Here is a 12,362-nt window from a genome sequence, read left to right on the forward strand (position 1 = left end):
TGTAGTAATCACATCTGGTTTGCATTAGTTGAAGGCAATGTAACAGCTCATATACAGTTTATCAATAGTGCTTAACAGTTTGGTCAGGTTAACCAACCAACCATTCAATGTGCCCAGTCTGGGCACCATTGGTCTAAAGGATTAATTGGAGGGATTGAAAAATGATTAAAGTGAAAAGTGAAAAAAATAAGCATTACAGTAGAACTAATTTCTCCTCCATCTCTGTCATGTCCATGAAATTATGTTAAGTCACTGTCGTGTTGTCCCGTCTTCATGTTGTTTTGTGACTTCCTGTTTTATTTTGAAATCTTACTCGCCTCGTTTCAGGTAACTTGCCTCTTCCCCTTATGTGTTTCCTGCCTGCCTGATTGCTTGCCCCGCCCTGATTATCTCCACCTGTTCCCCCTTACCTTGTGTCTATTTAGAGTCTGTGTCTCCCTTTGTCCTGTGCTAGTTTGTCCTGTTCATTCAAGAGAGCCAAGCCAGCCTGCACCTCGAGTCTCAGTCACGCCAAGTTTTTGATCCCTTGTCTTGCCTTGTTTGTTTTGTAGTTTTTGCCTCCTTGCGAGTGACTTTTGTTTGTACTTTACCTAGTGGATTTTCCTCCTTGAGTGTTTTTCTGTTGTTACTTTGTCAAATAAAGATTGTTATTTTGTACTTTGAGTCTGAGTCATGCGTTTGGGTTCTCGTCCTAGTTCAGTCCTGACAATCTCTACAAATTTAAACCTTTCTTTATTTGGAAACACATCTCATCAAATCATTAAGTGACTGATTTTTATACCCACACTTCAACATTCTTTGCTCTGTACTGTCTCTGTGTTCTACTAAACTGGTTCTTCATTCAGATGTTAACTATCAACCACTTCTCCAGCAAACCTGCTTCATCATCATTAATGCAAGATTTCATTGACAAATGCAAAGCATCTGTTATCTCCTTGACTACTGAATAAACAGTCAGTTCAATACCAAACAACAACTGAAATGCTCTCATGTGGGAGTAGGTACTTGAAGGAAACATACAGCTCTTATTTTGACACAATTGGCAGATTTTAAAACTTGATGTGAGGCTCTGTGCTCTTGATCATATTAATCTGTGTGGCTTTATGAGACAGAAGAGCTCTGGGTCTGTGTGTGTAAACCCACATCGCTGTACCTGCAAGGGCCAAAATAGCTGAGGGAAATTCTGAGAGAGGACAATTTAAACCCTAGAGAGGTGATTTAAAAAATGACTTGTCACCATTTAGTAACATTTCTCTGTGAACAACAGGGAAGGCTAACTGCTGGCAGCCTCACAGCCTTTCAACCAGACAAAAGACATCACATCTAGTTTGTTTAAAATAACGAGACTGCTCCTTGTGCCCAGCTCCACAACTGGCCTCACTCCATAATGTGGTCAGTGTGCCACATAAGTAAACCTTAAATTAATTCTTTTGTCTTTAGGTGAACAGGCCCAAGGGCCAGTAGCCCAATACTTCTGTTGTCTCTTTTCTTTTCTTTGTGTCCTCCTTCCTGGCCTCTTCACAAACTTTCCAATTTTGCAGAGCTCCTAATGGTGGTGTCATAGCAATGGCTGAAGATCTGAATTAAAAAGATTTACAAAAAATGAGCACTGTTTTGCTGCTTGTAGCTGTGAGTCCTTTTCTTTGCCCTCTGTAGGCAACTGTTGGACTTCATCACCAGGCTCTCACCTGCTGTACTGATCACTGCAACTTGCAGAGCTCTAGCACTGGGTCTGTCTGTCAGGTCTTTTTTTTTTTAAATCTAAAGTCCAGTTGGCCAAGATGCTTTTATCTTAACTGTCTAATTAAACATTTTTGATTTGATATAAATATATAAGTATTCCATCAGGTGAAACCCTGTACAAGTCAGACAGATTGTTCTCCTTTGTTTTAAAATGTGATGCAATCATTGCATGCAGCAGCAACACAGGGGGGTTGTTCTTTTGTGCAAGCACTTGAGCACTCCTTTGCTATACAAAGTCTTGTGCTTTACTGATGCATTTTAAATTTAATGTATGATACAGTAATCCCAGTACACTATTACTTTCTATTACCTATCATTTATTATTGTTCTAGCTGAGCACTTGGTGAGAGCTGAGTTCCTCTGTTTGTCCACTTTGTTTTCACCTTGTGCATTACGGTGAGGAAGCAGCTCAGAAGGGTTAAGCACAGTGTCCAAGCACATCAAGTGCTACTTGTTAACAAGCACACAATTAATGAAATACTGCAATCAGCCTGACACTCATACTTGCAATCAGTCTGGGATCACTGCCATGGCAAACTTAACTTACATCCACTCACAGTGGATGATGCTAGGTGCTGTCTGCAGCTACAAGTGGAACAGAAGTGGTGATTTCTTTTCCATTAAGTGCAAACAGATAAAGAGTAAAATGATTCCTTCCCTCTCTGTGGAACTAAAGGTTGCCATGACTGGATTAACCCCTCTACGGGGGCAGTTGCCTGATCTGCTCAGTTATGAAGCTGAAGTTGCTGGTGTTAGAGCTGTTTCTATTGTTTTGTCAACCTCCCTTCACACTGTCAGTCAAACGTCTCCCATACAGCCTGCCACAGCATCTGTTGATGTAAACTTGTTTCACAAAGCAGTGAAAGCTTTATATTTCAGATTTAATATTATATATAGCTTTCATTCAAATTTTCTCAGTGTGTAAAAGCATAAAATATGGATACTAAACACTGTTATCATTCCTTCATGCATTTATATTTAGATTTTTTTACTGTTGACAAAATTTATATTCTGTTGCTGTATGCTGTGTTTGGTCTACTAAGTGTGATAGTAATGTGTGTGTGTGTGTGTGTGTGTGTGTGGGAAGTTCACCTAGCAGTATGATGATACAGATGAGGATGGCAATGATGGCTCCAGTGCCCAGTCCTGCGGCAATGATTCGCTCCATGTCCACACAGTCCCCATGGTGATCACACTGACAGACCTTTACCTTCAGGTAGGATGTGTTGGACATCGGGAGGTTGCCAGAGTCTGTGATCATGATCGGAACCTCATAGATCCCGCTGGCCAAGGAGCTGATCTGCAGTCGAAGCTGAGCATACTCACCTACAGTATGATAAGATGAAGATGGAAGGGTAGATACATGGAGAAATTCAAGCCAGGCAAAAGTGGTAATTCCTCACTTGCAGACTTCATTCTGCTTCACATGCATGCTCTTCCATGTTCCAATGAACACAAGGGATCAAAGAGGATGCTCACATCTAACACTGAAAACCACCTTTGAACAGAGACAGGAGTTACCATCTCCACCTATATATATGACACCTATATATGTCTTTCAACATGTCACCCAAGTTCCATATTTACATCAAGTTATGACGACTGAGTTCGTTGGACTTAGGGTTAGTTAGGTGAGTTTGAATATTTTACCAAAGTCTAATGTAGGTCAGCACAATCCGAGTCAAGCTTTAAGTTTATTAATTCATTTAAAATCTTTATGAGCAAATTTCAGGTCAGGATGTGTGTCAGGTCTGTAAATGCTGACCACTGTACCGACACAATATTTGTTTTTCAAAACTGGGGTTGGGACCTAGACAATGCCAATTTCTGGCATCATAGAGTGGCCCTAGGGAGATAGAATGTCACCAACCTAGTGGGAAAGGAGCTGGAGTTCATGAGGTAGGAGGAGCGGTACTAACTAGACATAGATGGACTCTCCTCCATGTACAGCACTGGCTCTGGAACCAAACTCATGGAGTTGTCCAGGGTGTGAGGCACTGGGTGGGTGTGGAGATACTCATGAGTCTCCAGCTGAGTGCCACTATATTGGATATCTCCCTGAATGACAGGGTCACCTTCATGTGACTACAAGTTGCTGAGAGGAAGGCTCTGAATGTTGCTCTGACTCCCCTTCTGTAGTCACTGGGTTGGGTCTTGGACAGGACAACACCCCGAGGACTCTATAGTCCCTTGGGAGATTAAAATTTGCATGTAGGCAATGATGGAGAAACCCTCTGGGGGGGGGTGGGGGGAGTAACCTGGGAGCAGCCTGCCTCCTCTGAAACCATAAAATGTTTTGCTTTCAGATGCTGAAGACTCCAGACATTGTTGTCTTGATTGACATGCTTCTTTAATGCCACATGGAGGTCAGGGACAGTGGTTATGGACTGGCAGACTGGGAACATAGTTCCCTTTTTTAAAAAAGGGAGACTTATTATTATTTTTATTATTATTTTATTATTATTATCACACTGCTCAGCCTCCCCAGGAAAGGCTTGCCAGGGTGCTGGAAATGTGGCTCCGACCAATTGTCAAATCTCAAATCCAGGAGCAGCAATGTAGATTCCAACATGAGTGTGGATCAAGGGACCAACTCATTATCCTTGCAAATTAACCTTGTATGGGTAAAGAGTGTTTTGTAGACTTGGGAGAGGCTTACAACTGTCTCTCAGCAGGTCTTGTGGGGAGCACTATGGAAGTATGGGGTACTGGGGTGGCTACTATGAGCCATTCCTCATAACCAGAGAGCTTTGTATTCTCAGCATGAAGTCAAGCATGTTTCTTGTCTGGCCTCTTGCCAGGGTTGTCCCTTGTGACTGATCCTATTTGTGATTTTCACAGAGGAAGAGTGTGTTCGGTTTGTGGAATACCTTACTGCCTTTTGCAGACCACATTGTATCTGCTGGGATTCTCTGGCCGGATAACAGTGGAATGTTCCCTTCGGTTTGGGGAGCAAGATGCTACCCCCAAGTGAGGGAATCTAACTGGTAAATTTTCAATCAACAGTCATTTTTACAAGGGTGAGACCATGTACCTTCAATGCATAGCAACGGATAGACCTATTTAGTACGGTAAATAAGACATGCTTGCTGCTGCATGTTTTTTCTAGACACTTGAATGTTTTTGGTTTAAGTCTCATATCAAGCCTTCAGAGAGTTAGATAACCCCAGTCTCTTTGCAGTGACATCCAAGTTAAATCTCATATGCTCAATTGTTGTGACTGAAGTCTGACTTGATAAAAACCTATAATCTCAAGTGGTTAAAATGGTTTACTGGACCTTAAGTTACAGAACATGAGGAGGTGAATCAGGTTTTTTTGGCCTCTCATAATATGGCAAAACAAAAGTCACACCTGTAGCTGACTGGAAGGCTACAAACATCATCATGTCATGATCTTCCACTGAGTGTCATATATAAATGCCGCAATTTTATACTTGGGTGTATTCTTTCTTCAAAGCAGGGACAGAGAGTAATAGAGTAAATAAATGAAAGTATGTGACAAAACTGACAAGCTCAGACACATTATCCCACACTGACCATTGACACGACTGAGTGTCCAGTTGCGGCGTACATCTGATGGACGATTGGCCAGCTCAAAGGCAAAGGGTCCAGCGTTAGGGGTCAGGTCAGGGTCACTGGCTGTGATGTTAACGGCATTGGGATCTGGCTTCTCACACATTTCTACCTCAGGGGGAACACGTGAGGAGGTGTCATTAATGTCCAGCAGATACATCTGAAGGGTGCCTGTCCCACTGGCAGGTGGAATATACCTGGACAGAATAAAAACAATATTTTATTTTATATCCTTTTTTTTGCTTTATTAAGTATTTAGCAGAAACAATGCATAATACATTTACAACACCAGATAAAAAGCTAATTAGTGTGAATGCTGCATTTCTGCTGTAGAAACCATTCTACTATGAAAATATTTCACTTTTTAAGCTTTTTACTATTTTGTTATTTATAACAATTTTGCAATTTTACTATCACTAAAATTGCTTTTACTACCAGGCATTGCACTGTGGACTTCAGTGGTGAGATCAGTAACGCGGATGCCTACCAACCAGAGGTCTTGTGTTCAAGCCCTGACACAGACAAGTAATCACAAAACCCTTCCAAGAAAACAAATATAATAATAATAGAGATCATTATGAATATTTTACGCTTTTTGCAATTTGCCATTTATACAATTTTGCAATTTCACTACCACTACACCACACAGTACCCTGTGGTCTTCAGTGGTGCAACCGGTAGAGCAGTTGCCTATCGATCATGAGATTGCTGGTTTGAGTCCAGCAGTGGATGGTTATAGATTAAAAAAAAATAATATTACTAATAATAATATTAATAAAGATTTGAAGAGCAATAGTGTGAATGCTTCCAGCATTCACATGCATTTTCCGCAGGAAATGCATTTTATCTAGTTTCCATCTGTAGTTCCTGTGTGAGGACCACCAGTGATGCGCAAGTTGACAAGGATATCAGTCACTTGAGGTATTGAAACTCACCTGAGATGAGTTAAAACTATGACTGGTAGCTTCCATTTTCTACCAAAATCTCCTGCCTATTACCCTTCCCCTGACATCATCTTTACTGAATAAGATATTTATGGTGGAAATTGTTTTCCTCTATAAACCTGATGAGGAAAATGAGAATACAATGTAACCCCAGGTTACCAGAACCCTGTTAAATAAATGCTGAAGATATAGGAAGAATGATCTATGATCTGAGGATTCAGTGTTGAATAAATAAATACATAGTTAAATAGATAAATATTTTATTTTGAGCCTCTCTGATACAATTCGTAATTAAGAAAGTGCTAAACAGCTCCCCTAGTGATACCTTCCCTCCATGTAAAATAAATAATACTGTCATGTTCTCTTCGATCTCTTCCTGATTGAGCAGCAAAGGAGACAGACACACAGAGAGATCAGAGAGCAAGATAAACGCTGATACCTAAAGTCTAGAAAGGAAAAAAAGGCCTGTAGTGGTCCTGCTAGTTGCCGAAAGGACAACTATTGGCCAGGTCGTCCTTTTCTCTGTGGTTTCTTCTGCCTTTGGATTTCCTCACTGTTCTTGGCGATTCTTCAGTGGATTTCTGGATCTTGCAAGACTTTTGGATTCTTCAGCCCAACATTCTCCTGTTGGAGGATGTGTAGTTGGTGCTGGAGTGGCGAGCCTACTCAGAGTCAGATCGAGAGAAAGTGAGAACTTGCCTGAATTGCTGCTGTTCAGTGGAAATTGGTAGGACAAATACACTCCATGCCTACACAAGGAAACACTTCCACTTCACACTCTGATAGTGGATGGACTTACACAGAGAGACTGATTAGACTGAACTGGATCTCCATCTCATGGACACTGTAAAATAAGATGGGTTTATGTTGAAAATTTTGGCTAACTGAGGTTTTATTGCACTGTGAAACATGATTTTTGTGTTTGTTTATTTGTTGTTTTTTTCCTCTCATGGTATTTTCATTTGTGCTTGGTTTACAAATCAAAAAACTTAAAGGGGTTTAATTTATTAATTGAAGGTACCATAAACAGCTCCATAAATATCAATAGTCATTCCCATGATGATGAAGTGCTTTGAGCTGCTGGTCAAGTACCACATCATCTCCAGACTCTGTAACTGGCTATTTGACCTCACTGACAGAGCCCAGTCAGTGCGGGTTAGAAACAACCCACTGGTGTTCACCCTGATGACCCATGACTGTTGTGCCAGGTTCAGTACAAACCACATTGTGAAGTGACACGACAGTGGTGGGCCTTATCCAGGATGACAATGCCCTGGCTTACAGAGTGGAGGTCAAACAACTGGCAGTATGTTAGGATGCTCTCAATAGCAGCACGGTAAAAAGCCACCAGCACTGACTGGTTATTCCTCTTCAGGATCCAGAGGAAGTGGAGACGCTCTTGCGCCTTTTTTACTGTGTGTGTAGTGTTTATGGAACCCTTGTCTGTTATATGTGTCCCCAGAATCTTAAAACTGTGCACTACTTCCACCCTCCGCCATTGATGAGGATGGACAGGGGTCAGTTTTTCTTTTCCTGGAGTCCAGAACAAGTTCTTTTGTTTTCTTTGCGTTGAGTGAAAGGTTGCTGATGGAACACCACTCCGTGAGATTCTGGACCAATTATTGTCGTATCATCTGTGAATTTGATGATGGAGTTGGAGGAGTGGATTGGTGTGCAGTCATGGGTGTAAAGACAATACAGAAGTGGGCTCAGCACACAGCCCTGGGGGGAACTGATGCTGAGAGTGAAAGTGGAGGAGGGGTGGGAGGCAAGCTTGATGGTCTGAGGGCAGTTGGTAAGACTGTAATCCAGGAGCAGAGGTGAGTGTGGAGGCCGAGCAGTTTGTTGATCAGTATGTCTGGTATGATGTGTTAAAGGCCGAACTGTAGGCTGAACAACAAAGAACATCCGGACATAAGACCCCTTGTGTTCCAAGTGCTGTAGTGCCAGGTGGAGAGCAAGGGAAATCGCCTCCTCCGTTGATCTATTTCCTCTGTATGCAAACTGATACAGATCAAGGGTGGCAGGGAGGCTAGCCTTGACATGTCTCAGTGCCAATCTCTCAAGGCACTTGGTGACGATGGGTGTGAGGGCGATGGGCGAACCAGATGCAACAAATTTTCGTTCAATTGTGCACTGTCCAGTGTAGTTTTAGTTACGGTCATTGAAATATGATGCATACAACCTGACTAAATGCCACTACGGAGTATGCACATCTTCCCAGCTAGGCAAGTTATTAGTGTTATTAGTTAACAGTGCATCAGTTATCCGAAATGAAAGTACTGGTCTCAGTATAAACTCTTGTATACACAGTAATAGCAGGTGGCCGGTGCACATATAGTGACAGCTGAAAAACTACACACATGAAACCTGTTGCACAAGTGTAAGAGTGTTTGTCCTTGTGTCTGAGTTTGGTTTTGTGTGAGTGAGCTTCTTACAGAGACTGTGTGCTCCAGACAGCCAGAAAATTTGCTGAGACAGTCAGTTAGCAAAAGGCTGAGAGCACAGCAGGGCCTCTGTATGGAAATGGTGCAGAGTAGAGTGGATGGGGCATTCCTCTTCAACAATTTTCCACTTTGAACAGAGAGTTCTCTTTCTATGGCAATAAAGAGGGAGACTGAGGAGTCATGCACTGAATAGACAGGAAACATCTCCTTTAGCAATCAGTGGGACTACTGTTTCCAAAAGACAGTGTGTGTAATCCTACAAACTTCCCTGATCAGGACATTTGATTACAGGAATAAAGAATTTAAATGTAACTGAAGGTGTGCCAGTCCAAGCTGCTGTTTACAGGAAGAAGTCCTCCTCTTTACATTATGTGGAATAAAAGCATCTGACATGGCTGGCATGACATGTGGCTAAGTGAGGCAAATTCTCTATATTCAGCTGAGATGTGTCTCCACCACGCAAATATATTTCCTCCATCAGAGAGTTTGTATATGACAGTTAACAGCATTGTTTGGCAGTTGTGAATGTGCATGTTGATGTGACATCATACCGTTCACTGGACTTTAAACTCCGTACTTCCAGGATTTGGAAAGCAAGATTTCTTAAAGCAATGCAGAATCAAATGTTCATTCATTCATTGGATAGAAGTCTCTGCTTCTGCACCACTCTGGGCAGCCCATGCTATTATGTCACCTGTATAAAAGTCCTGTGAGGCCATCAGTGATGGCGTCTGTGATTTCAAGTGAGTAGCTCACCTCTGTGGCTCTAGATTTTGTGGTCTGTCGATAGTGGCCACCAGGTTTTGCTTGTCTATACTGCATAAGTCTAGACAGTACTTGCTATGTGTGTAGGTAGAGGAAGCCTGCACACCGATAAATATACAGATACTGAGTCACTCACTTTAATTTTGTTTGTACAAGATAATGGACACACACACACACACTTTGCCAGTTTTAGTTGTGTAATCACACTTATTTTTGGCTTGCCACTTTGGTTCTATTTTTGTTATTTTGTTGTTTATTAGGAGTTTTGTGCTTTTTCTTTGTTTCATCACTGACTAGACTAGTTGGCATCCTCCTTTTGTTATCTAGTTGTTTTAGTTGTTTCTTTGAGTTAAGTAGCCCACTGGGTCAGCAGCACTACTGCAGTTATTGAAGGAGCACTAAGAAACAGTGAACACAATCCACCACGGTATGTGGGGGATAGGGTTACTACAGGACACCAGCACAGCCCACGTGTCTCACCATTATCAGAAGCCATGAAGGTAACATTGTACAGGTGTTCTTGACGTAGGGAGACTCTCGGTCAAGGATGGCGATGGTGGAAATCCGACCGTTAACCGGGTCAATCTCCAGCCAGTTGGCGGGGTCATACATCTTGGAGTACCTGGATTCAGTGAGAGAGAGACAGCATGAGAAACCACCACAAAGAGGCCTCTTTATTTGCCTCCTGGCTACAGGCAAAGCAGCTACTGGGAGCTGATGTATAGAGGCTGCAGCACTCTCACAAGGCAACCGCAAATCATTCATTTATTCTCTCTGGAGATGATTCTGCCTTTAACAGATGATAAATTATATCAGAACATATATTTGTCAGTGGAAATATTTTACTAGAATTGGAGATTTATTTTTCAATTAATAGAATGAATCTTGGCAAGTCTCTGCAACTTACTGATGAAATGTTTCAAAACAAAGCACACAGAGCTGCCAAAAAGCCACCATGAAGCACCCGAGAATCAGGAATATTGCCCATTTTGTATATCTTTAATTGGTGAGATAAAGAGTAGAAAGGTACAGTTATGAATAAATGTAGGAGCAGCACCAACTACAGAATACAAAATAACAAAAAAGAAAAAGAAACTAAGAAACTAAAATGCTCTCTCCAGCCTGCTCTACAGCGCACAATACAGTTGCCTTATGTGTGTCAGCGTGTGTGTGTGTGTGTGTGTGCTCGCATGTTTTTGTGAACACAGTGTGTGTCCACCATTGGCTGTTGCTAGGCTACAAAGACTTCAGTACTACATTTAGAAACAAATAGTGGGATGTAAAAGAAAGAAGGATGGGGACAAAAAGCAGCAGTCCCGCAGGCTCTATGTGCTCTGGTCTTGCAGCACTGAGCTGTTAGCTCAGTGCTGCAAGATCTGGAATCAGACATTTCCTCCAGAAAACATATTTTGCGAATAAAAATCCAGCCATCTTATTGGCTTTTATCTGAAAAATGGGCTGCAAGAGAGAACAGGCTTATTGCTCTCACCTTCTGAGAAGGCAAAAATTCACCCTATTGCCCAAATGAATTACATTGTTAAGTAAGTGTAAGGAAATCTCAACAAAAACAGATTAATGATTATTATATTATATATAATTATTATATAATAGCCTTTTATCAAATACTTTATACCTATCTAATATCCTCCTAAAATATATTGACTTATATAAAAGCATTGGTACAGTCATCTTTGTTTCACTGTGCTGGTTCTGTACTCACATTGTAACTGAGATGGACCAATAACTGTGAAGTTAAATGACAGACTTTGAGCTTTAAGGGTCTGTGAGGGTTGTTGTTCACATACTGGGTGAACAGTGTCACACTCTCAGAACTGGATGGTCAAACTGTTTTGGCAACTGTGTTTCCCCTGATCTTTCCCACATCAGACTGAGGAAGCTGTTCTAAAACTGACACTCTAACATAATCACACTTAACTCTCTCAGTCAATGGTCAGCTGTGTGGAAATGAGGATGTCAGATGGGTTTGAATTTCTCTGTCAAGTCCTTTTTTGACAAGTTCTCATTTTTCTCCCTTGTTACAATCAATGTGACTGTCTCCCTGCCATCATCCCCATATATCTCCATATACAGAGCCCTGTGCAATTGTGATTTTAAGTGTCTCATATCTGGTATCTATAATCTCATGGTATCTCACTTTCACATTTATACTCTCTGTTGAAAGATCACAATTCTGATTATAATCCATCTTGTTCTTGACTCATTGCAGCCTTGCTATGTCTGTTCACACACACAGATATATATAGAAAGTAGTTGTATCTTGCTCCTTGCACCACTTATTTGTCTCCACATAATATTCTTTTTATGTCTTGGTAATTCAGTATAGACATGTTGGGATGCTGGAGACTGTGACAATCAGCTTTTTTTCTATTTTATTTAGGTTCATTTGTGTACTACACCATTGTAGGAAAAATTCTGCTCTTCTCTTTCTACTGGGATCAAGATCATGATTGGTTCTGGCCTGTGTCCAAGGATATTTGCATAAAGTTGAGCCTTTCTCAAAATCCTCCTGTGATGTAGCTGGGGCTATTTTCTGTTGAATTGTGGGGGGGCTGTAAAATCAGGTCTTGTTCACAGTTAATTGCAGCTGTCATCGGCCCCTATGTGTGGATGGCCCATCACCCTCAGCTGCCCCTCATAACCTCATCATGGCCAACGTTATTTAGGTCCTATCTCTCTCTTTAAGCCTCTCTCCTCTCCCTACTGTAAGTTGATTTGGATGTCCAGATACACACAAATGATACATATTTAAATTTATATTTACATGGTTCTCACTGGGAAGCTATTAATCCTTATTTTCCATTGTTGATGATGGTTAGATCATCCAGTTACTGAGAGTTTACCCACACCTTCCAACCAATCACAGCCCAAA

The 12,362-nt window shown here is 41.4% G+C and overlaps 1 protein-coding gene across 1 annotated transcript; it reads right to left on the minus strand.

Moving 5' to 3' along the window:
• Positions 1 to 2,835: 2,835 nt before the first annotated feature.
• On the minus strand, positions 2,836 to 10,084 carry LOC108900667 (cadherin-2-like; the record flags this gene model as incomplete). Its single annotated transcript, XM_018701834.2, has 4 exons — positions 9,953 to 10,084; positions 9,464 to 9,570; positions 5,281 to 5,513; positions 2,836 to 3,069 (listed from the first exon to the last, which is right to left on the minus strand). Coding segments are annotated over exons 1-4 (706 nt in total), but the record flags the coding sequence as incomplete, so codon positions are not given.
• Positions 10,085 to 12,362: the final 2,278 nt, after the last annotated feature.

The sequence above is a fragment of the Lates calcarifer genome, unplaced genomic scaffold (assembly GCF_001640805.2).
Source record: "Lates calcarifer isolate ASB-BC8 unplaced genomic scaffold, TLL_Latcal_v3 _unitig_4582_quiver_3229, whole genome shotgun sequence".
In the NCBI taxonomy this organism is placed as follows: Eukaryota; Metazoa; Chordata; class Actinopteri; family Centropomidae; genus Lates; species Lates calcarifer.